This window comes from Malaclemys terrapin, chromosome 3, assembly GCF_027887155.1.
Source record: "Malaclemys terrapin pileata isolate rMalTer1 chromosome 3, rMalTer1.hap1, whole genome shotgun sequence".
Lineage (NCBI taxonomy): Eukaryota > Metazoa > Chordata > Testudines > Emydidae > Malaclemys > Malaclemys terrapin.
Genome location: NC_071507.1, coordinates 99558936 through 99584073, shown reverse-complemented (window position 1 = coordinate 99584073; position 25138 = coordinate 99558936). Strand labels below are relative to the sequence as shown.

Below are 25138 nucleotides of genomic sequence, written 5' to 3'. Positions count from 1 at the left end.
AACTCCTGTGGAGCTGCCTGCATATGAATTATTTCTGCTACCTGGCAGCCAGGTGTATGTATCTCTCCATATCAGGCAAGACTAGGGATCCACACAGCAGGGTCACTGTGTTGGGTTCAGCACAGTTAGAGATCCCATCCGTGCTGTAGCTCAACACCTTGTGCCACTGGCAGGCTCCATTTCATACTCCATTTAGTAGTGGCATTACTAATGTACTTTAAAATGGCATGTGCGTAAATGCTTTGCAGGATTACTACCCAAAATTGTATCTAGTAGTTTTAAAGACCTTTTGATATTACTTTTTCTGAATTCACAAAGGAAATATTGTAATTAGTAGCACAAAACTTTTAAAATAAGTTAAATTAAAACAATCAGATATGAAAATGTATTGCCTTTAAAAATCTTTCTATTGTACACATTTTCTTCTCTTTTTCCTCAATTTAAACTGTTGGTTGCTTTCCAGACCAGCTGCTGTGTTACCCAGTGTCGGTGCTGCTAGTGAATCAAAGAAAGGGAAATTTCCCATTTGGCCAGAATGGAACGAAGCCGATATCAATGCAGAAAAGTGGGATGCAGGAAAAGTTGGAAAAGAGAAAGATAAAGCTGGAAAGAGTCCAGTTTTAGTAAGTTAAATATGACACTTTTTTTCAGCCTAATTTGTCTACATATACACCTTTACCCCGATATAACCCGACCTGATATAACATGAATTCGGATATAACGCGGTAAAGCAGTGCTCCGGGGGGGAGGCAGGGCTGCACACTCCGGTGGATCAAAGCAAGTTAGATATAACGCGGTTTAACGTATAACGCGGTAAGATTTTTTGGCTCCTGAGGACAGCGTTATATCGAGGTAGAGGTGTATTTAATAGAGTATGCTTTGCTTTAACTTTAGAATAATTCGTTGCTGATAAACATGTTAATTTCTTCAGCACATCTTTTAAATTGTTGCCTAAGTTTAAGAGGGTTCCCACTAGATCAAGTCCAGTCTTAAGCTAAATATATTTTGCCTCTTTTCATTCAAATTTTAAAAAGGAAGACATTAATTTTTCTATGTCGTTTGTGCAACAGTTGTCAAGCTAAATAAAGCAGAAATGTTTCAGATCATAATTAAAACTACCGCTTCTTATGGGAGCAAACACATTGCTTTTACATTTTCAGACAATCTGTACGGCCGTTTGTAAAAGTATAAACAATACTGGAAAATACTTATTAATTATGCTTGTGTAAAACACAGAAAATTGGCTTTACTAGGGACTCATGATTCCCTGAGTATTGCACAAATCTTATAGTCTTAAATATTTATTAGTGGTCATACTTTGAGTTAATAATTACTTGTTGGTCTCATTCCCTTTACTTAATAGGTCAACTAATATATTGTTTCTTTACAGGGATTATGAACACTGTTGTATAAATTATTAGCTTTAAAATATTGCTTTATGGCTGTCCAGCACTGCCCCTTTTGTGGATAATAGGATGGGGAGGAGGAAGTTCCCCTTCAATACTGTTTACTTATGGGGTGACACCAGTTTGGGGACCTAGTCCCCCCCCCTTCTCTTCTCTGTGGCAATTACAAATTGCCCTACCTCTAAATCAGTCTCTGCAATCCTACTGCTGTGGGCAGAGAGGGGCAGGATGTGCAAAGGGGACATAGAGCTAATTTGACTCTAGCTCTATTGATCTTGACTGAGCTCTGGTGAATATGCCAGCTGTGGAGCCACATTATGTGGCAATAAAAATGTATGTGCCTTGTACTGCCACATACAAGTGGGTTGGTTTTTACAAGCCAGTGCTTAATAAAACTGAGAAAAAATAGCTGCTTCTTCGAGTGATTGCTCATGTGTATTCCACAATAGGTGTGCGTGCTCGTCACGTGCACTGGTGCCGGAAGGTTTTTCCCTTAGCAGTACCCATACTGGGGGAGCACCGTGACAATCCCTGGAGTGGTGCCTGTATATCGCACTATAAGGGGGACCGCGCGTTCCCCTCCCCCCTCAGTTCCTTCTTGCTGCCAGTGAAGGTAGTCGGAACTTTGTGCTCCAGCTCTGCTGCAGCCTTTTCTTCTCGACCTTAGTGGTACCGTTTGTGGAATTGTTACTTCAGTTGTCAGAGTGGGCTCAGGGGAGGGATAGCTCAGTGGGGGAGGGATAGCTCAGTGGTTTGAGCATTGGCCTGCTAAACCCAGGGTTGTGAGTTCAATCCTTGAGGGGGCCACTTAGGGATCTGGGGCAAAATCAGTACTTGGTCCTGCTAGTGAAGGCAGGGGGCTGGACTCAATGACCTTTCAAGGTCCCTTCCAGTTCTAGGAGATAGGATATCTCCATTAATTTAAGTCGTGCGACTCCTGTCGCCGTTCCATATCAAGGAGTGACCTGCAGGCTGAGTGTCTCCGCTGCTTGGGTGAGACTCACATCAGCGAACGTTGTAAGATCTGCAGGTCATTCAAGCCGCGGACCAAGAAGGAGAGAGACATTAGACTTCCCACTCTCCTGATGGAATTGGCGTTGACCCCAACTCCGGCACGCCGGGTGGACTTGGCACCCGGCGCTGCATCGTCAGTGCCCCTCTAACAGCCGGCACCGCTCCCCCTCCAAGAAACAGGGGAACGGCCCTACCTTGCAGTGGTGCTGAGACAGGGAAAGAGGGGAGGCTGGTCCCACTTCGGGCAGCCCTCGGTCCCCCCCGAGCTCAAGGCCTCTGACTCAGGTTGAGCAGAGCAGTCCGGCGCTGTCCCCGTGCACATCTCCACTGGTACAGGTGCCGTCGATGCCGGAGGCGATGCAGGCTGCAAAAGACATTATGAGTCTGCCGGTTCCAAGCGCGCAGCCGGTGATGGGGCCCCCGGTCCCACAGCAAGCCTCCATTGGATGCCCATCAAACCTCTCCTGTGGGACACAGTTCCCGTTCCGAGGACCGCTCCCTGCACCATTCGGCGCTCAGCGACCGGTCATCCTGCAGCTCGCGCCCTCCCTTGACGCCGACCAGACCATCCGGGTCGCCGCCCGGGCAGTAGTCTCGGGGACTCTCTATGCTGCCTGCCAGCGAGTGCAGACATCGGGAGAGGTGCCGGGAATGCTTCCTTTCGTGGCACGACTACCGCAGCCAGTCTCGACGGGATAGACGTCGTCGCTCTCATTCCAGTTCCTGCTCAACTATATGTCGCGCTCGAGACTCCCCTCGCGATGCCTCGGCACCGGAGCTCCTGCCGCCATCATGAGTACCGAAGCAGCGGGAGTGGATACAGTTCTTCGGGCAGGTACAGTTCCTTGACATCGCAGTCCAGGTCCCGAGGGAGGCGGCATCGCAGGCACCGCCGCTCATACCGTTCCCGTGAGACTGTGCGCTCGATGGTGACCTCGGCCTCGGCACCCAGCCGCCCATCCTTGGTCTGCGCTGCTCAGCCGGGACAACTAGCGCCACCGGGCCCTCAGCCGGGTGAGTGGCAAGGGGCCCCGTGGCAAGGACAGTGGTGCTAATGGGCACAGTGGCCACCGATGCCCAGCCAGACGGGGGCACGCTTGGTTGCCGGAGCGTCTCAAGTTCCATCAGCCTTGTCCGGGCACCTAAGAGACAAATCGGCGGGCCACGAGTCAGTGGTTCCATGCCTGGACTCTGATCTGGGGCTCGACCCCCCAGTACCAACCGAGGCCCAGGGCTCCGTGCCGGCTCTTTCCCCAGCACCGGACGACACCATAACGGCGCCTCCACCATCAATCCCACAGGAGGATTTTAAGGCACACCAAGACCTGCTAAAGCGGGTGGCATCCAGCCTCCAGCTGCAGGCTAAGTAAATGGAGGGCCTGTCCAACTCCCTCTTTAATGTGTTGTCTCTCTCGGCACCGGGCCACGTGGTTCTGCATCTGCAACAGGGTGTAGCCAACATTTTCAACACCCTGTGGCAAACTCCCGCCTCCTTGGCCACAATCTCCAAGAAGGCTGAAAGGAAGTACTTTGTGCCAGCCAAGGACCATTAGTACCTCTATTCCCACCCGGCACCTAACTCGCTTGTGGTAGAGTCAGTGAACCACAGAGAGTGACAGGGCCAGCCTGCACCCACCCCCAAAAATAAGGACGCCAGACGACTGGATTCTTTTGGTAGAAAATTTTATTCCTCGGGCAAGTTTCCCAGCTCAGGGTAGCCAACCACCAGGCCTTACTGAGCAGATATGGACCGTCTACTACACCTGGGGGCGGTGGAAAGAGTACCAATAGAATTCCAGGGCAAAGGGTTCTAATCCCGGTACTTCCTGATCCCAAAGGCCAAAGGGGGCCTCAGGCCTATCCTGGCCCTGTGGGGCCTAAACTGTTTTCTGGCCCGCTCCAAGTTCCGCATGGTGTCTCTGGCCTTTATTATCCCCTCCCTGGACCCGGGGGACTGGTATGAAGCCCTGGACCTTCAGGACGCGTATTTTCACATCCATATTTTTGAGGGGCATAGGCGCTTCCTCCTCTTCCTAGTGGGGATAGACCACTACCAGTTTGCGGTCCTCCCGTTTGGCCTATCCACGGCACCCAGGGTTTTCACAAAGTGTATGGCTGTGTTAGTGGCCTACCTCATGAGGGAGGAGGTACAGATCTTCCCATACCTGGACAATTGGCTTCTCAAGGGCGACTCTCGTTCCGAGGTAGAGACCCACGTGGAGCTGCTCCTGTCGACATGTGCCGGTCTCGGTCTAGTGGTGAATGAGACCAAGTCAACCTTAGTTCCAGCATAGAGTTCATTGGGATGCTGCTGGACTCCTTGAGGGCCATAGCGCCTCTCCCCCTGGACAGGTTCGAGACCCTAAGAGTTCTCATCACCTCGGTCACGGCTTTCCCGGTGACAACAGCGAGGGCGTGCCTTTATTCTGGGCCACCTGGCGGCATGTACGTATGTGGTCCGCCATGCGAGACTCCAAATGAGGCCACTCCAGATCTGGCTGGCCTCCCAATTCTCCCAGGCCCGGGACGGGCTCCATCCCTGATACTGGCTTCCCTCCAATGGTGGTCTTACCCGGGCAATGTGCTGCAAGGGGTTCCCTTTCGGGATGCCAACCCGTCTATAGACCTGGTGACCGATGCATCGGACCTAGGTTGGGGAGTCCACACAGGGAACGTGCAAACCCAAGGGACGTGGGCGATCCCGGACTTGTCCCTTCACATAAATGTCAAAGAGCTCAGGGCTGTACAGTTGGCGTGCGTGGCTTTCCACCCGTACCTTCGTGGCAGGGTGGTCAGAGTCTTCACAGACAACACCGCTGTTATGTACTACATCAACAGGGCAAGGCGGGACTCGTTCCCTAGCCCTCTGTCGGGAAGCCCTGAGCCTATGGGAGTTCTGTATAGCCCACGATATCTCCCTGAGGGCTGTACACCTTCCGGGCGTCCGCAATACGCAAGCCAGGGTTTTCTCCCACCAGTATGAGTAGTTGCTCCATTCGGAGGTCGCTCACCGGCTCTTCCGAGAGTGGGGAGTTCCGCAGGTCGACCTCTTTGCAACCCGCCAGAACCGGCGTTGCCCCCGGTTCTGCTCCAGGGGGCACAAGGCATTGAGCTACAGCATGGATGGGATCCCTAACTGTGCTGAACCCAACACCGTGACCCTGCTTTGTGGATCCCTAGTCTTGCCTGATATGGAGAGATACATACACTCAACTTGATGACCCAGGAGGTCCCTTCCAGTCCCACTTACTCATGGCAGATCTGAAGAAGCAGTTTGCCTTTGAGCAATGAGTTTGTTGTAAGATGAAAATGTTATTTATGAATCAGCATTTTAAGTGTTTAAAAATTACTGGGAGAATGGTGCTGTCTGAGGTTGCTCAGACTGTGGTCTTTACTCCCAGAATAAGTAGCCCAAACAGAGTCCTTCGGGCAGCCTTCCTGGAAGATGGAAAAGAATAGGGAATCCAAATAATGTGGCTTGAATGGGAGGCGATAAAAGATCTGAAAGTCTTAGGCTCCATGAAGAAATGGGAGATATGGTCACATTTTACTCTGGCAGTAAAAAAAACCACAGGTTGAGTACACTTCTTCTAGTCACATCAAGCACCTAATGTTCTTGACTATGGATTTTGCAGACACAGTATATTCTGAGAACTCTATTTATTGGTAAGTAACCATCTTTTCTCTTCATTGTGCCATAATGTGTCATTTTTCTTCCCAGTGAATAATCATGAATAGGGCTACGATTTTGTCATGGAGGTCACGGAATCTGTGACTTCCAGAGAACTCTGTGACTTGAGCCCCCAGCACCTGTGTCCCCTGGCAGCTGGGAACTGTGGGGGCTTGAGCTCCCAGCCGCAGAGGAGGCAGAGGTGCCCTGCAGGCAGCTCTCAGCCAGGGTGGAGGCAGGGGTGCCCAGAGCTCCGAGGTGGCAGAGAGACCCAAAACTCCTGGGCGCTGCAGGCAGCGGGGCTCCTGGGAAGTCCCAGCCACCGTGGGCGCCCCAGAGCACGGAGCTGCCATGAGCGGCCAGGGTACCCCAGTTGGAGCTCAGAGCCGCTGTGGGCAGCCGTGGGCACCCCAGGGCTTGGAGGCACCGGCGGGTGTCGCAGGTGGTGGGGGAGACCCTGCACCTCCAAGCCAGGCTCCCCTCGGTGATGTGGTGAGCCTGTAGCTCCCCATTTTGTCATGCATATTTTTAGTAAAAGTCACAGATGGGTCATGGGCTTCCGTGAATTTTTCTTTATTGCCAGTGACCTGTCCGTGACTTTTACTAAAAATATGTGTGACAGCATCTTAGCCTTAATCATGAGCAATGAAGCATTTTAAATCTTGATGATCCAGTGGTATAGTAAATACAAACTTTTCAATTTTTGTACATGTATATTTTATATAGCATGTCTTTGAGGACCCTGAAGGGAAGATTGAATTGCCACCTTCCTTAAAAGTGAATTCCTGGAAACGTCCACATGAATTTTTAAATAATAAGGTAAGAAGCATGTGTTTTAACTGTACAGAAAAGTAGATACAAGATCTTATAGTGATGTAGACTTTATGTTAAAAATTTCCTATTTTTCTGACAAACACATTTCATAGGGCAAAAACTCCAAAAGTTTGTGTATATTCTTCCACCTTATTTCCTGAGTTGCCCCAATGAAACCAATTGTATTGTCTTTTTATATGCATTGCTTGTTCTGTGTGAGAAAACTAAACTGAAATGTAATTGATGACTGCAGTGTTAGTAGCAGCCAAAATTGTTATAACAGCAGAATGGTAGAATTCAAACTTTCCACAACTAGGCTAATGGATTGCAAATGCTTGGCACATCCTTGCGAGGGAAGAGACAACTACTACTCTAGAAGAGACATATGCTACCTTTCCTCAATTAAATAAAACAAGAAATGTACAATGAAGGAACTGCAAGCCTCCCTCTACAAATGCACTCTTTTCTAGGGTATGTCTACACTACGGGATTAATCTGAATTCACAGAATTTGAATTTTGGAAACAGATTGTATAAAGTCGAATGTATGCGGCCACACTAAGCACATTAATTTGGCGGTGTGCGTCCATGTACCGGGGCTAGCATTGATTTCCGGAGCCTTGCACTGTGGGTAGTTATCCCATCACTATCCCATAGTTCCCGCAGTCTCCTCCGCCCATTGGAATTCTGGGTTGAGATCCCAGTGCCTGATGGGGCAAAAAACATTGTCGCAGTTTGTTCTGGGTACAGCCTCACCCGTCCCTCCATGAAAGCAACGGCAGACAACCGTTTTGCGCCTTTTTTCCTGGGTGAACACAGCAGACGCCATACCACGGCAAGCATGGAGCCCGCTCAGCTCAAGACAGCAGTCATGAACATTGTAAACTCCTCGCGCGTTATCCTACAGTTTATGCTTTACCAGGACCAGAAAAACGAGGCAAGGAGAGGCAGCGACGGCAGCGATGACATGGACACAGACTTCTCTCAAACTGCGGGTCCCGGCTCTTTGGAGATCATGTTGTTGATGGGGCAGGTTCTATCCGTGGAACGCCGATTCTGGGCCTGGGAAACAAGCACAGACTGGTGGGACCGCATAGTGTTGCAGGTTTGGGACGATTCCCAGTGGCTGCGAAACTTTCGCATGCGTAAGGGCACTTTCATGGAACTTTGTGACTTGCTTTCACCTGCGCTGGAGTGCCAGAATACCAGGATGAGAGCAGCCCTCATAGTTGAGAAGCGAGTGGCGATAGCCCTGTGGAAGCTTGCAACGCCAGACAGCTACCGGTCAGTCGGGATTCAATTTGGAGTGGGCAAATCTACTGTGGGGGCTGCTGTCATGCAAGTAGCCAAAGCAATCATTGAGCTGCTGCTACGAAAGGTAGTGACTCTGGGAAATGGGCAGGCCATAGTGGATGGCTTTGCTGCAATGGGATTCCCTAACTGTGGTGGGGCGATAGATGGAACCCATATACCTATCTTGGCACCAGAGCACCAGGGTACCCAGTACATAAACCGCAAGGGTTACTTTTCAATGGCTGCAAGCACTGGTGGATCACAGGGGACGTTTCACCAACATCAACGTGGGCTGGCCAGGAAGGATTCATGACGCTCGCATCTTCAGGAACACTAATCTGTTTAAACGGCTGCAGCAAGGGACTTACTTCCCGGACCAGAAAATAACCGTTGGGGATGTTGAAATGCCTATAGTTATCCTTGGGGACCCAGCCTACCCCTTAATGCCATGGCTCATGAAGCCATACACAGGCAGCCTGGACAGGAGTCAGGAGCTGTTCAACTACAGGCTGAGCAAGTGCAGAATGGTGGTGGAATGTGCATTTGGCCATTTAGAAGGTCGCTGGCACACTTACTGACTGGCTCAGACCTCAGCCAAACCAATATCCCCATTGTTATTGCTGCTTGCTGTGTGCTCCACAATCTCTGTGAGAGTAAGGGGGAGACCTTTATGGCAGGGTGGGACATATGCTAGGGCAAATTGCCTGGCTGCTGATTACGCGCAGCCAGACACCAGGGCGATTAGAAGAGCACACCAGGAAGCACGGCGCATCAGAGAAGCTTTGAAAACCAGTTTCATGACTGGCCAGGCTACCGTGTGAAAGTTCTGTTTGTTTCTCCTTGATGAAAACCCGTCCCCTTTATTGACTCATTCTCTGTAGGCAACCCACCCTCCCCCTAAGATCACAGCTTGCTTTCAAAGGAAATAAAGTCACTATCGTTTAAAAATCATGTATTCTTTATTAATTGATTATAAAAAGAGGGAGAGAACTGAGAAGGTAGCCTGGGTGGGGTTTGGGAGGAGGATCGGAGGAAAGGAAAAGGCCACTAAAAAAAAGGTTAAAATAATGACAGCCTTTTGCTTGGGCTGTCCACTGGGGTGGAATGGGAGGGTGCACAGAGCTTCCCCCCCCACCCCCCGCGTTCTTACACGTCTGGCTGAGGAGGCTATGGAGCATGGTGAGGGGGGAGGGTGGTTATACAGGGGCTGCAGCGGCAGTCTGTGATCCTGCTGCCATTCCTGAAGCTCCTCCAGATGCCGGAGCATGTCTGTTTGCTCATGCAGCAGCCCCAGCGTTGCATCCTGCCTCCTCTGATCTTCCTGCCACCACCTCTCATCTCGAGCGTCTCTCCTCTCCTCACATTGGTCCCTCCTGTCCTCACGTTCACTGGCATCTTTCCTATACTTTGAAACCGTGTCCTTCCACTCATTCAGATGAGCTCTTTCATTGCGGGTGGATTCCATGATTTCCGTGAACATCTCATCTCGCGTCCCTCTTTTTCCGATGCCTTATTTGAGATAGCCTTCGGGACGGAGGAGGGAGGCTTGAAAAATTTGCAGCTGCTGGAGGGAGGGGAAAAAAGGAGACAATTTAAAAAAAATACATTTTACAGAACAATGCTTATACTCTTTCACGGTGAACAACACTATTCACATTACATAGCACATGTAATTTCTGTGCAAGGTTGCATTTTGCCTCTTAATATTGAGTGCCTGTGGCTTTGCTGCTAGAGATCACAGACGCAGGTCCGGGCAACAGAATTCGGCTTGCATGCGGCCATGGTAAGCCAGTGTCTTTCGGCTTCTGCGCCCTCCTTTCCCACATACCAAGCAAAGCTCGTTGAGTGCTGTGGTTTTCCTGTTAACCTTCAGCAGCAGAAAACAAACCAACCCACCCCCCGTCATCCAATTCTCTGATACCGTATGGCTGGTATCAAGGAAGATCCCTGCTAGCCACACGTGAAAAGCTCAGCACCATTCCCTCCTCCCCCCCCCCGTGCTTGGCTTACTACAGGGAAGGATTTCTTTTCAGCCACAGGCAAACAGCCCATTAGGAAGGGCCACTTCTGTCCCCTTAATTAAATTCCTGCATTTCAACCAGGTTACCATGAGCGATATCACTCTCCTGAGGATTACACAGTGAGATGAAGAACGTATATTGCTTGAATGCCAGCAAACACCGGGACCATACGCTGCCAGGCTTTGTCATGTAATGATATCAGATTACTTGCTACTAGCATGGCGTGGTCAAGTGTCCTACCATGGAGGACGGAATCAGGCTGCACTGCCCAGAAACCTTCTGCAAAGGCTTTTGGAGTACCTCCAGGAGAGCTTCATGGAGATGTCCCTGGAGGATTTCCGCTCCATCTCCAGACACGTTAACAGACTTTTCCAGTAGCTGTACTGGCCGCGAATGCATCCCAAGTCCTCAAGGCAAATTAATCATTAAAAAACGCTTGCTTTTAAACCATGTTTTATATTTTAAAAGGTAAACTCACCTGAGGTCCCTTCCATGGGGTCATGGTCTTGGGTACAGGCTTGGGAGGGTACTTCACTCAGGCTGAGAAAAAGATCCTGGCTGTTGGGGAGAACGGAGTGCTGTGTGCTCTCCGCAAGCTCGTTCTCCTCCTCCTCCTCCTCTTCCCCGTCCGCAGAATCCTCAGGTGTGGCTGATAAGATTACCCCCGCCTCGGAATCCACGGTCAGAGGTGGGGTAGTGGTGGCGGCCCCCCCTAGAACTGCATGCAGCTCAGCGTAGAAGCGGCATGTCTGCGGCTCTGACCCGGAGCGACCGTTTGCCTCCTTTGTTTTCTGATAGGCTTGTCTGAGCTCCTTGACTTTCACGCGGCACTGCTCTGAGTCCCTATTGTGGCTTCTCTCCATCATGCTCTTAGAGATTTTTTCAAAAGTTTTGGCATTTCGTCTTTTCGAATGAAGTTCTGCTAGCACTGAATCCTCTCCCCATATAGCAATCAGATCCGGTACCTCCCATACGGTCCATGCTGGTGCTCTTTTTCAGTTATCGGCCTGCATGGTTACCTGTGCTGATGAGCTCTCTGTGGTCACCTGTGCTCTCCTGTGCTGGGCAAACAGGAAATGAAATTCAAATGTTCACGGGGCTTTTCCTGTCTACCTGGCCAGTGCATCCGAGTTCAGATTGCTGTCCAGAGCGGTCACAATGGTGCACTGTGGCATAGCTCCCGGAGGCCAATACCATCGAATTGTGGCCACACTAACCCTAATTTGAAATGACATATCGATTTTGGCACTACTCCGCTCGTCGGGGAGTAAGATTTTAAGAGCCCTTTATTTCAAAAGAAATGGCTTCATTGTGTGGATGGGAGCAGGGTTAATTTGATTTAACGCTGCTAAATTCGAGTTAAACTCATAGTGTAGACCAGGCCCTAGACTTGTCAGCTGCAGACAGGTACCTCAAAGTCCACATGAGGTCCCTCCACCAGACAATAAACAGAGAATGGCTTATGAGACAGATGAAACATGTTAGAACTTAAACATAGGACTGGAAGGGACCTTGAGAGGTCATCTAGTCCAGTCCCCTGCACTCGTGGCAGGACTAAGTATTATCTAGACCATTCCTGACAGGAGTTTGTCCAACCTGCTCTTAAAAGTCTACAATGATGGAGATTCCACAACCTCCCTAGGCAATTTATTCCAGTGCTTAACCACCCTGACCCTTAGGAAGTTTTTCCTAATGTCCAACCTAAACCTCCCTTGCTGCAATTTAAGCCCATTGCTTCTTGTCCTATCCTCAGAGGTTAAGAATAACAATTCTTTCTCCTCATCCTTGTAACAACCTTTTATGTACTTGAAAACGGTTATTGTGTCCCCTCTCAGTCTTCTCTTCTCCAGACTAAACAAAACCAATTTTTTCAATCTTCCTTCATAGGTCATGTTTTCTAGACCTTAGTCATTTTTGTTGCTCTTCTCTGGATTTTCTCCAATTTGTCCACATCTTTCCTGAAATGTGGTGCCCAGAACTGGACTTAATACTGCAGGTGAGGCCTAATAGCACGGAGTAGAGTAGAAGAATTACTTCTTGTGCCTTGCTTACAATTCTCTTGCTTACAACACTCTTGCTAATACATCCCAGAATGATGTTTGCTTTTTTTGCAACAGTGTTACATTGTTGACTCATATTTAGCTTGTGGTCCACTATGACCCTCAGATCCCTTTCTTCAGTACTCCTTTCTAGGGAGTCATTTCCCGTTTTGTATGTGTGCAACTGATTGTTCCTTCCTAAATGGAGTATTTTGCAATTGTCCTTATAGAATTTCATCCTATTTACTTCAGACCATTTCTCCAGTTCATCCAGATCATTTGGAATTTTAATCCTATCCTTCAAAGCACTTGCAACCCAACCCAGCTTAGTAAACTTTATAAGTGTACTCTCTATGCCATTATCTAAATCATTGCTGAAGATATTGAACAGAACCGGACCCAGGACTGATTTTTGAGGTACCCCACTTATGCCCTTCCAGCATGACTGTGAAGCACTGATAACTACTCTCTGGGAATGGTTTTCCAACCAGTTATGCACCCGCCTTATAGTAGCTCCATCTAGGTATTTCCCTCATTTGTGTATGAGAAGGTCATGCGAGACCACATCAAAGCTTTACTATATACCACATCTACGGCTTTCCCCCCATCCCCAAGGCTTGTTACCCTTTCAAAGAAAGCTATCAGGTTGGTTTGACATGATTTGTTCTTGACAAATCCATGCTGACTGTTACTTATCACTTTATTATCATGTAGATGTTTGCAAATTGATTGCTTAATTATTTGCTTCATTATCTTTCCAGGTACAGAAGTTAAGCTGACTGGTTGGTAATTCCCCGGGTTGTCCTTATTTCCCTTTTTATAGATTGGCACTATATTTTCCCTTTTCCAGTCTTCTGGAATCTCTCCTGTATTCCATGACTTCCTGTATTGCATGTTCCCACCAGGGTACTAATGTTCACATGCTACCAGACAACATAAAGGTGGTTTCTTTTTATTTAGCAAGCCTTAGGGAACCCAAGTCAGAGCATCACACCCATGTGACCATAAAAAAATTGAAAGTTACATTTGAGGAAGAAATGCAGCCTTTCAGTCTAGCAAAGTCTCAGGACAAAGAATTGTCTCAGGACAACTGGTGCACAGGGGCAAAGTCATGAAGAAAGAACCCTCCCTGTTTCAGGTGCTGTCCAGCTGTGTCACCAGTGAGCAGAAGGGGTTAACTGAATAAATAGAACTACTTGCCTGCTCTTGTAAATTCACAAAACTCCAATTGTTTTCTCTACAGGTCTCCGTATGTTAAACTTTCATATGCCTTCTTGATTCTCTGCAGAGACCACAGTGTATTGCCTTCTTCCTGTTAAGAATGCCAAAAGGTTTTGGGAAAGTATCAGTGGGTCCAGAGGGCCTGATCCTGATTCTCCCACATGTGCAGTTCAGACTGTGGTTTTATTTGAGCAGAACATTGCAGTAGAAATCTGCCATGCAGATCTGAAGATTATGAATGTACCCATGATATAATATTATCCTTGGTCTCCCACTTCAGACATCCCACTTCTTTGAACTGCCTACATAACATGTCCGTATCTTTGACAGTATTTGGCTGGCTAATATCCAGTAATGTTTTTTATTTGTGCACAACTCCTTTATTTAATTTTCAGCTGCTTTTAAATAGACACCAAAACAAGAAATGAATAATCTGCTTGCCATGTCACAGGTGAAGTGCTCTTCAACCCTGAAAATCTGTTGCTGCTGTTTAAATTTATTCCATTTGAAATCTGAAGGTTCTTAAAGCACTTTGCCTGCCTGCCTCTCTAGCTTTTCATTCTTGTCAGTTTTACTTGTGTCAGCTTGTCAGTTTCATTTTTTATTAAATATGCAGTAAGTGTGTTTCAAGTTTAAATTTTTAATGGGAGGGTGGGGGTGGAAATTCACAAGAGCAAAAGATTGCATGATAAATGCTGCCAAAATACATAAAGTGAGTTGTGATAGCTAAAGGACTGGGGCAAAGGATATGGCAGCCAGAAACAGATAAAGCTATATGTATATAAAATCCTTCAACTATAACATCCATCTTCAGAGCCTGATGAATAAAGCATTTAATTTGTTTAGTATTTGATCAACTCTTCTTGTTTTGGTTTTAATCTCCTTAATTTAGTGCCAATTTGCTAAAAATATTATAAACGCTATAGATATTAATATGATCATAATCACCAAGTGATTGAAAAACAGTTAAAATGATGTAGTTAGTGTTAACTGTGGCAGAAACAGAAAAGGATATGGTGAACAAGTATATGTAAAATAGTAAGAAAAGAGTCAAGCAGCTGATCAGAAATAAAAGTGGTTTTGTTTGTTTCCAAAGACTTCCACTGCAAGCCTGCTATTTGTTGTTGTCACATTGCGCTAAAATAAACAAACATACATTCTGGTTGTAAGCACAGGCAATAGCAACCCCCCCCCCCTTTTTTTTTTAACTAACTTTCCTGTTAGTGTCCTGGTGAAGTCTACATTCATATCAGGTCATTTTTAGCCTAGATTGCATATGTTTCTCATTGGAGCATTAGAGATTGAAGTCAGAATTGTGTTACTGATTTTTTTTTAAAAATGTAGTTATGTTTGGCTTGAACTCTTGTTGACATAATCTGACACACACTGTTTGGAGAAAGCACATTAGTGAAGAGTCACCCTTTGAAAAAAATGCAGTTGTCTAATGATACAGTGTGAGTTGTCAATAAATGGAGATGAAACAGCTGCTGAAATAGAATGTGTTTCTTCAAATGATTCTTGAGAACTCTGTGGGATGGAAGTAGTAAGGAACATGCTACACACTGTTTAACTCATTCTTAGGAAACTTTAAAATATTTGCATAGCTGATAGAAAGTGAAGAGCCAGGCCTCAAATGAGAAGGAACAAATGTTTGTCTATTTTAGAACTATCCACTAATCCAGGGATCGGCAACCTTTGGCCCGCGGCCCTCCAGGGTAAGCCCTCTGGTGGGCCGGGCCAATTTGTTTACCTGCCGTGTCCACAGGTTTGGCTGATTGCAGCTCCCACTGGCCGCGGTTCTCCGCTCCAGGCCAATGGGGGCTGCGGGAAGTGGTGCGGACCGAGGGATGTGCTGGCTGTGGGAAGCGGCGGCCAGCACATCCCTCGGCCCACGCTGCTTCCCGCAACCCTCGTTGGCCTGAAGTGGCGAACCGCGGCGAGTGGGAGCTGCGATCAGCCGGACCTACGGAAGCAGCAGGTAAACTGGACCGGCCCGCCAGGGCTTACCCTGGCGGGCCGCGGGCCAAAAGTTGCCGATCCCTGCACTAATCTTTCACTATAGAAAAATATTCTTCGTATTGCAACAATGACATTAACACAAATCTCTTGTCACTTGCTATACACTGCAGTAAATTTTTTGAAGTCATATAGTAAAGCATCTAATAAAAATCTCATTTCATCAAGTGATTACTAGTAATCAACTTAATGATGCTCGAATATGTAAAAACACAATCAATTACAAGAAAGCAAACCATTTTTCCATATATTTTCTCAGAGGAGACATTGGTTCTAGACTAATTGTCATTAAAACAGCATTCACCATATACTGGACAGATGCTGTACAAAACTGGTATTTTTTGTTAATTGCAATGTTGTTAAGTTTAGAGGGATACCACCAGTATCTCAAGTCAATTAGATATTGAGTCATCTTGTGGATCTTGGTATTGTTATAGCAAACAATAAGTGTAATCATTTGTAAATCATATTGCTCTGAGAGGATATTTTGACAATGGATAAATTATAAAATGAATAGAGATCAAAATGACAGTCTGTTTGTTAAGCAGATCATCAGCATGTATTATACTTTAATGGCAACTCAGGCCCAGATGTCTGTATTTTTGTAAACTATTGTGTTACATTCATACAAATAAATTCCCTTTGAATGCTGTAGCAAAATTCAGTGACTTTATTGGAAACAGGAGTGGTCCTGAAGATTTGTTTTTGTTTTTGTTTTTAAAAACAAAATTACAAAACAACAAATACCTTAGAGCCAAATGATTCAAAATGCTTTTTAGTTTGTTGAATGGAAAATAACTATGTTGTACCATCTTTTTAATAAAATATCTTGAGTGAATCTGATAATCATAAAAGTGAGAGACTTGCTAGATCCAGGTATGATCTAAACAGTCTTCTCCTTGCAGGTCTGTCAGCACATTTCCATCCTATTTTTCAGCGTCTGTATTGAATTATATTCTACTGTATTTCTTTCACAGACATCCATTTCCACTTGTGCTGAATGAGGCAGTTTCTTTCATGACATGGTTATTTTGTCTGTCATAAAAGAACTAAAAACACTAAGCCCTAACCCCTAAATTTCATTTTCAGTTGTCCTTAAAGTTGTATTTGAATGTTGTGCAGTGAAAGGAGCAAATCTGTTATCTTTAATGTTTGTCCACTGAGACACAGAAAACTTTTGCTAATTATCACTTGTTAACTAAGTTCCCAATACAACTTAACAATGATTAATTAAATTTTGAACACCTTCTGTGTTTTGAAGATACTCTTCCTCCCTCCCTCCATATTAAGAAATATTGAAGCAGTCAGGGAATTTGCAAGTCTGGCAGCCTTTTAGCTGATGACTGGCATTTCTAGCATTTGTACAATATTGTGCTCATATATTTTTCGTGGACCTTTATTCTTTTCAGTGAATATAGCTACAGGCTTTCAACTAAAACCTCTTCTCTTTCAGGTTCCTGTAGTAGTGAAAAATGAAAACTGGTTTGACCTTTTTTCAGCAAATGAACACTTACTTGGTAGTGAGGTATGTAGTAAATGTGATAGCTCATGTCATAGTAAGGACTGATCCCTCAACATTAGTGGTATAAATAGACCATCAACAGGAGAAATTAAGTATAGTAAATCCTGTCAGTGGGGTGGGGGGGAAATGATAGACAGTCTCATATTAGGATCAAACAGATTTAATAATGAAGGATTATCATTCTTAGAAACTGAACAAATAAATACAGAGACAGTGAAAGGCTGACCAACAGAAATCATTTTTTTTAAAGTAACAGTGCAGGTTATGAATAAGATTTGTTAATACTTGCATGGAAAATTAATGTATATTAATGCTAAAAGGAAACTATTATTTACAAAAGGAAGTAAAGATCCTTAACTTTAGGGTAAGTTCACCCCCACAAAAGAAGTATGGAATCTAAAACTGCTGAAAAATCTTTTATCATTTTGGTTTACAATATTCATTATATAGAAAAGAGGCCAAGTGTAGGAATGCATTTAGGTACTGGTTAGTATGAGCCTTCCAAGTCTGTGTGTCAGACTATAAATGTAAGGAAAGGACATGCTCTTTAAAGAATAGAGTATAGCAACATGATTATTTTGGAAAATATTTAGATGTTTTAAAATGAGTTAAATTTTTTTACATTATAATAAGTATAAACAATATCCATTACAGGAACAAATATTTTATTGCTAACCTTGTGCGGGAGGTGGAGGAGAATGAATCTCTTAAAATGTCTGATTTCAAAATAAATTACACGTCTTTCATTTTTTCTTTGGTAAAACAGGGCAAAATATAAATACTGAGGCTTCAAATATAGAAGAAGCTCTGTGGCTTAATGAATCTTATATCAAGGCCTGTTGTTTGAAGCACAGTTTGAAATAAGTATATGGGGTGAATTGGTGGTTTCAGATCCTAGCAATCAGTAATTCATGTTACAAAATTACCATACATTATCTGGGACGCCTCACTTCCTTAAAAAGAACACAGAGGTGAATCATCAGGGAAAACTGCCAAACAATAATCTTTCCTTTTATAAAGGGATGATAGTGTTATATTTCTATTTTCAGAGAACAGCTAAGGATTTTGGATTTTGATTAGAGATGGGTCTGAACTGTAGCATCAGATCCAAATACTCCTGAACTTGCAGCTTTGAAATTTGGATCCAAATATTAACTTTTTCAGAGTTAGGGTGCTTGATTGTTAGAAGACAATGCTTGAGCTGTGAAGTTGGATCTGGAACTGGACCACGGGATTTTGGTTGATCTTCTCTCTAATTGGGATTATGGAAGTGGGAACCCCAAACCAAAAGCTACTAACTTTAAATTGGCTAACACAAAGGATTGAAATATTAATAAAATGGAAATATGTACATATTAAATAATTTAAATTTTACATATTTCATTTATTACTTTGCACATTGATCAACATCTCTTTAGGGCAAGGAAACTGTCTTATAAAAGAGCCAACTTTAATATATGGATATTCCTGTTGAACTGCTTATATATTATATTTGAGTAAAATAAATAAAAAAAGAGGGTTTAGCTTCCCAAGTCACTTAGCCAGTTAAAAACATAAAAATAGACATATGTCTTGCATAATAAGGAAAAACTTCCTTACCACTAAAGGTCAAGTGTATACTTTTGATAATTAGTGCACTATATAATCCATTACCTGCTCATCAATCAGTCAGCATCCAGATTTCCAAAAAGTTCTCAGGCCACTTCTCCTGTAATTAGTGCCAGTTCTTGTAGCTCTCATTGTTGGTGAATCATGTTTGGTTAGTGAAAAGTATATTCTATTTCTTGGTAGAATGTTTGATTATAGAAATGTTGTTTTATTTAAAAAATAAAAAATGCAGCAAATACTAAATGTTAAAAATGTGACTGCACTATAATTAATGCATCCTGTTAGGCATGATATGTACAAAGTAAGAGTAGTTTCTTGTTTACAGTCTTATCATTAGACCCTGTCAGCTTCACTTGGCAGGTCTCCCACCCATACCATTCATGAAACAACACTATTGTGGCATGAGATGTGCTATTGATGGCATGTGTTAATTAATACAATGTCTATTAGCAGATCCCATTTTCATAAAGCTTTGTAGATATCTACATATAGCTAAATGTCACGTATTATGGATAACTTTTAAGGAATATTTGTGCTGATAAAAGCAAATCTTGCAATAAATTAATTTTAATGCACTCTTCTGTGAGACTTGCTTTCCAGTTAGCATTTGGAATTGTTTTACATTTTTTGACTAATATAATTTAACTTCATTTGATTTTTTTCCTAAAATGTGCAATGTGAAAAACTGAAAACTTTTATTTAAAAAAAAAATTCTGTGATTTCAGCTGATGAGATGGATAATAAGTGAAATTTGTGCAGTCTGGAGGATCTATAATGTGAACGTTTTAACTAATGAGGGTAAAAGCAATACAAATGAAACACCTATATTTTCTTGGAAGCCATGGGAGCATATATATGCCTTATGCAAGGCTATTAAGGGACACATGCCACTGTATAATAGCTATGGAAAATATGTGGTGAAACTTTACTGGATGGTAAGTGACTGCTTTCAGTTATATAAAGTATTATATCTGTGTGCTTATGCCATTAATATGAATATACTGTACTATCTTTAATTATTAGGATAAATATTTTGCTTTTTTGAAAAAAAAAAAGTTTTGAAGTGGTATAATTGTTAAATTATCAATATGAAAATGAATATTTCTTGTTATATTTGTACAATTTAAGAGTTATGAAATCCTAGATCATTAGCCAGATGTGCAGTAATCATTTAGAAACACACTACCTAGAGTATTTTCTTGCTTGCTAAGAAATTATATTTATCTAGGCAGTACTGAAAAATAAATATGTGCAGTTTGTGTATACAGTAGAGAAGAAGTGTGTAGCTAATGTTGCATCTGTTTAAAGGGCTTTTCATATGCTTAAAACTTTGCAACCCTTTTTGCTTTCAAACTCAAATTTTCAGATTTACTCAAACTCACTACTACAAAAAGAGTGGTAAAAATGTATTTTTTTACATTATTGTTTGTTATCCATTTTGAACAGCACTAGTACCTCAGCAGTTTGGAGTAGAACCTTGAAATTGGCAAAACCTACTTTGACAGGCTTTAATTCCTATGTTGCAGCTGTACCTTCTGGTGGTGTGGGTGAAACTTTATTTTGATTTTGCTGAGTTATTTGAGTTTTTTTTTTTTTTTCAAAATTGATTTAACACATGTACACTTTTTTAAAAAAAAAATCTGAGAACAGTTTGGAGATCCATTGTGTTAACAAAAAACAGAAACCTCTACACAACATCTTAGTATAACACATAAGTACATGAACAAAGTAAGTGGAAATTCTCATTCAGCACAAGAAGTGGTAACTGTAGTTTTAAAGGAAGTATTTAAATCTATGAGACATTGTGCAAACATGTCCTGCTCTTGTGGTATGAATGGTTTAATATTGAGATTCAATGCAAATTTGCAATAGATTCAGACTAAACTAGACCAAACCCCTGGTGTAATAGGATTAAGTACAAGGTTTTTCTCTAAGATGTTTAAGAAGCTCAATTTATTGTCTTTAAACAGCTGTTGGGACTATTTTCAACTTTACTAGGGCTGGATGAAAGTTAAAATCCCAAACTTGCGTATTAGATTTCAATAGATGTATCACTAAAATTGAAGATAATCAGGCAAAGGTGTAAGGAAGGAAAAAATAAACAAGTGACATTTCAAATGAATCATAGAAATGTTAATTTTCAAAATACTGAGAAAGAGCTAGGCCACGTGGGCGGGGAAGGTGGAGTACACAATAGGAATGGAAGTCACTAGAAGAAACCAAGGCAAAAGAAGTGAGTTTTGGGGAGGAATTAGATCGAGAGAATGACGATGCTTGGCCTGGTACAAGACTGATATCACTTCAGGTGCTGGGACAATGGAAAACAAAGTAGGAAATCATCCGTGTGAGGAAAAGATACAAGGACCAACAAACCATGAGAAGTGGGGAAAGAAGTGGAGCAATGGGAAGTAAGTTGTAGATGGGGCAGATTTAGGAAGAGCATTAAAAGTGAGGTTGAGGCTCTTGAACTTTATTTGGAAAGAGATGGAGCCAAAAAATGGACTCTGACCATGTCACGACACTTATAAAGCAACAGGAAAGGAAGACCGTTTTAGCTGCTGAATGTGGGAAAGATGTGGTAAAGGAGGAGGCTACTGAATTCTTGGGGAGAGGGGAGAACTGTGATGTGAGCCAGTGTGTGTTAGCAGGGAAAATGAAAAGGAAGAAACAGGTTTTAGAAATTTTAGAGAGAAATGGCAAGATCCGAGTATTAAAAAGGGAAGAAAAAGAAGAGTCAATAACTCCAAGATTCTGAGTTTGAGTTATGGGTAGGGTGATGGGGAGAGGACTTGAGAAGAAAGATTAGAAGTTTTAATTTAAGAAAATAGTGGGATATCCCTGGGGAGAGATGAATAAGACTGAACGAGATAAAAATCCAGACAAAGGTGGGTGTCAGAGTCATTAGATCAGAGATGATCAGATGACTTATTTATAATGCAGTTGCACTTGGTGGAGACCCCAGTCAGGGATTCTGTGCCCCACTTACTAGGCACTACACACAGACAATGAAGAGACAATTCCTGTCTGAAAAGGCTGTGAGTATATGTTGTGAGACAATGAGAGCAGAGGACATCAACTAAAGTCAAGTGCAGTGAGAGAAACGAGACCAAGAACAAATCTTTGGTTAACACAAACAGAGTAAGAGAAGAAAAAAAATGATCTGCCAAAAGGGAGAAGTCAGCAAGTTAAGAGGAGAAATGGGGAAAAAACACAGTGATGGAAGCCCAAGAAAGAGACTTTCAAGGAGTAGTTGGTCAACACTAGGAATGCAGAAGATGGATCAAGAAAATGTGTCTAGAGAAGAGACTGTTAGATTTGGCAAGGAAAAGATTGCTAGTGACTCTTGCAAGCAGAGTTTTAGTACAGTATATAGGGCTGAGGCAGATCAAGGAGGGAGTTGAAGGAGAGGAAGTAAAGGCCCAGGGAATAGACCACCCAATGAGCTTAAAGTTAAAAGAGAGGGTGGAAGTGAGAGGGGGAGGGGGAAACGGCGAGAGGAAAGAAAGTACTGTATGATCAAGCGAATGTTTCTTTAGGATGTGTGAAATAACAGTATTCATCAATGCAGAGAAAAAAACTAAAGGGAAGAGAGCAATTAACAATAAAGAGAGAAGGGAAGAGGGAGAGAACAAGGCAGGTTAGGATCCAAGAGATAATTGGATTGAGTTGAATTCAAACAAAGTTGGGTCTTTTGAAAGGGTACGTCTATACTTACCTCCGGGTCCGGCGGTAAGCAATCGATCTTCTGGGATCGATTTATCGCGTCTTGTCTAGACACGATAAATCGATCCCGGATCAATCCCGGAAGTGCTCGCCGTCGACGCCAGTACTCCTGCTCGGCGAGAGGAGTACGTGGAGTCGACGGGGGAGCCTGCCTGCCGCCTGTGGACCCGCGGTAAGTTCGACTTCAGCTACATGAATAACGTAGCTGAAGTTGCGTATCTTAGTTCGAAGTGGGGGGTTAGTGTGGACCAGCCCTTAGTTGTGATTGTTAATGCTTCTCTGCTGGAGGACAGGAACAAACTTCCATCTAATAGGTGCTTGTTAGGCCCTTCCTTATGCAATCATTTCTTTATGCTGGTAATATGTCTGGATTGAGAAATGTTATGCTATTAAAGCTTTCAACATGGAAAACAACCCAGTTTAATTGCAAAAGCTCCCAACTTCCAAGCTTATTTATATTTTAATACCTTTCCTGCCTCATCTTCTTAACAAATCTTTACCTAACTGGCCCTATTGCAGTAGCCCTCCATCCTGCACAGATCTGCAGGTGCCTCCTTGTAGCATTTCTCATTTTATTGGATAAAGTGCCCAACTATTAGAGCTTGGCACTTCATTGAACTAGCATCTTATGGTATAAGGCTCCTTTTGCTTCTTGCAAATTCTTTAGCTTATTAGGCCACTGTTTCTCCCTCATCGCTGCACAGCCCACAGATGCATCACCAGAGGCGATGCTGTCCTCTTCCCAGTGAGGGGAGAGGGGGACTGAGGTGGACTAGATAGAAAATTGGGGGAAGGAGAGGGGGCTGTGCTATACATCTTGTGGGGACACACATTTATTTTTTAACAATGTGCACTTAAGCGTGCATTTTATCTGTTCTCCTCAAAAGGAGAATAAAAAATATATACAGCCAGACTGGTTTTAAACTTCATCTATGGCAGCTCACTGGTGCGACATTTATTCACAGAAAATCAATAGGAAAAATATGTAAGCCAAAAAATAAAACAATTATATTAATAATATTAACAAATAACAATAAATGCAAACATCTGAAAAAAAGTATTGGTTAAATAATACTAATGGCTAATTACTTTAAATCAGAGAATGTACTGTATTATATTTTAAAATTATCCATTTGCACACTCAAAGAAAATGAAACCATACCACACACACTATTTAAAGCAAAATAAATAACTGACCAAAACTACGTATACTTTTTTTCCCTAGCTGATTGAGGACATATTTTCATTCCAGTCAAATAAAAACCCAGTCAAATTCATACAATCTGAAAATTCAAAAATATTTTAAAGCTGGGGGTTTTTTTGGGCAGGGGGTGGTAGAGGTCACTCTGTTGTGCACCCATGTGAGCCACAGTCTTTGTTAAAGTAACAAAAGCAATTAGGCTGTTAACTAAATCAATGGCCAATTAGTGCAAAGAAAGCACATAATAAATAAAGCACTGCTAATAAAGCAAAAAACCAGAAGCTGACAGGCATCAAAAATCAGAATGTAAATACGAGTAATTTCTTAAACATACAATATGGTTGCTTGCAGCCGGTAAGAGCCGCCCGGGCAGGGGGTCTTGGCTCTGGGGCTGGTAGAGCCCTTGGGGAGCAACTTCCGCAAGAGGCAGGTCCCAGGAGCCCAGGCCAGAGCAGGTCAATCTGGGTCACTGTGGGGAGCCCCGGACCTTCATCTGCACTGGGCAGCGTTCCCCAGTGGGCAGGAACATGAGTTCAGAGTTGCTCTCCAACACCCTGGCTCCCCGCCTGTGCTTACTTCTGAGCTGTTGCTGATGGTGGCACTGCTTTCAGAACTGGGCACCCAGCCAGCAGCCGCTGCTCTCCAGCCGCCCAGCTCTGACGGCAGTGCTGCTTCCAACAACAGCACAGAAGTAAGTGTGGCAATGCCATATTATGCCACCCTTACTTCTGCATAACATTTGACCTTTGCATTGGGAAGGGTGGCAACTGGGGGACTAAGGCAAATGTTGGGGTGACTGTAGCCTCTGCAAGTCCCCACACACAGCCCTGCACACCTTTTCCATATCTCAAAAGCAGGCAAAATATTGGCCTCAGAAACAGGGACAGCAGAATGGTGGAACACTACAGCAGCAAGAGGAAAATATAAAGCAATTTGTGTGGCTGCATAATCTTATGGAGGTGCTAATTACCCTGAATTTAAGTCTTTAGGACAGGGATCCTCAATCTTTTCTCATCTTTAACTTCTGAAAACCACCTCCATTTTCCTTTTGTGATACCATATCTCAGACCCCTTACATGCATTTCATAATCCTGTGTACGTTCCACCCCATGCAGAGCCCCCTTACAAACACTGCTTTCTGCTCTCTGATTCAGATCAGTAATTTTTTTTTCAGTTGGTCTGCAAGATTAGCCATTTACTCCCAGTCTTCAGTCCATGATAAATGTATCTTTTTGCCTTGCAGTCCTTGTGCTAACACTGTAGCACAAAAAGGAACACATCTCTGCTTACATATCTCTCATAAAGCGATGTTAGTGTAGAGATGTTGAATGAGCCTTGCAATGTACACTGTGTTGCTTAGCAACTATGTGACTCGAGGTCCTTTAAAAAATCTCTACAGATAAAAATAAAAATTACCCAAATTCTTCCATAATCCTTGCAAAATCACTCAGCTCAGTGTTAAACTGTTGCTTTAGTGGTCATGTTGTCTAAATTTACTGTACAGAAAAGTAAGAAGGAAGGGTTGTACTCTCTTATCCCTCGCCTGTTAAAATATTTATAATCACTGATTCTTGGAATGAGCACAAATGCAA

The 25138-nt window shown here is 43.6% G+C and overlaps 1 protein-coding gene across 2 annotated transcripts in view; it reads left to right on the top strand.

Moving 5' to 3' along the window:
* The window catches only part of ADGB (androglobin), a 206653-nt gene that overhangs the window by 28758 nt on the left and 152757 nt on the right, over positions 1-25138 (top strand). For both annotated transcript variants that reach the window (XM_054024508.1, XM_054024507.1), the window contains exons 2-5: positions 464-623; positions 6817-6909; positions 16946-17017; positions 19348-19557. In XM_054024508.1, the coding sequence (XP_053880483.1) occupies positions 464-623; positions 6817-6909; positions 16946-17017; positions 19348-19557 (535 nt within the window). The remainder of the gene's footprint in view (positions 1-463; positions 624-6816; positions 6910-16945; positions 17018-19347; positions 19558-25138) is intronic.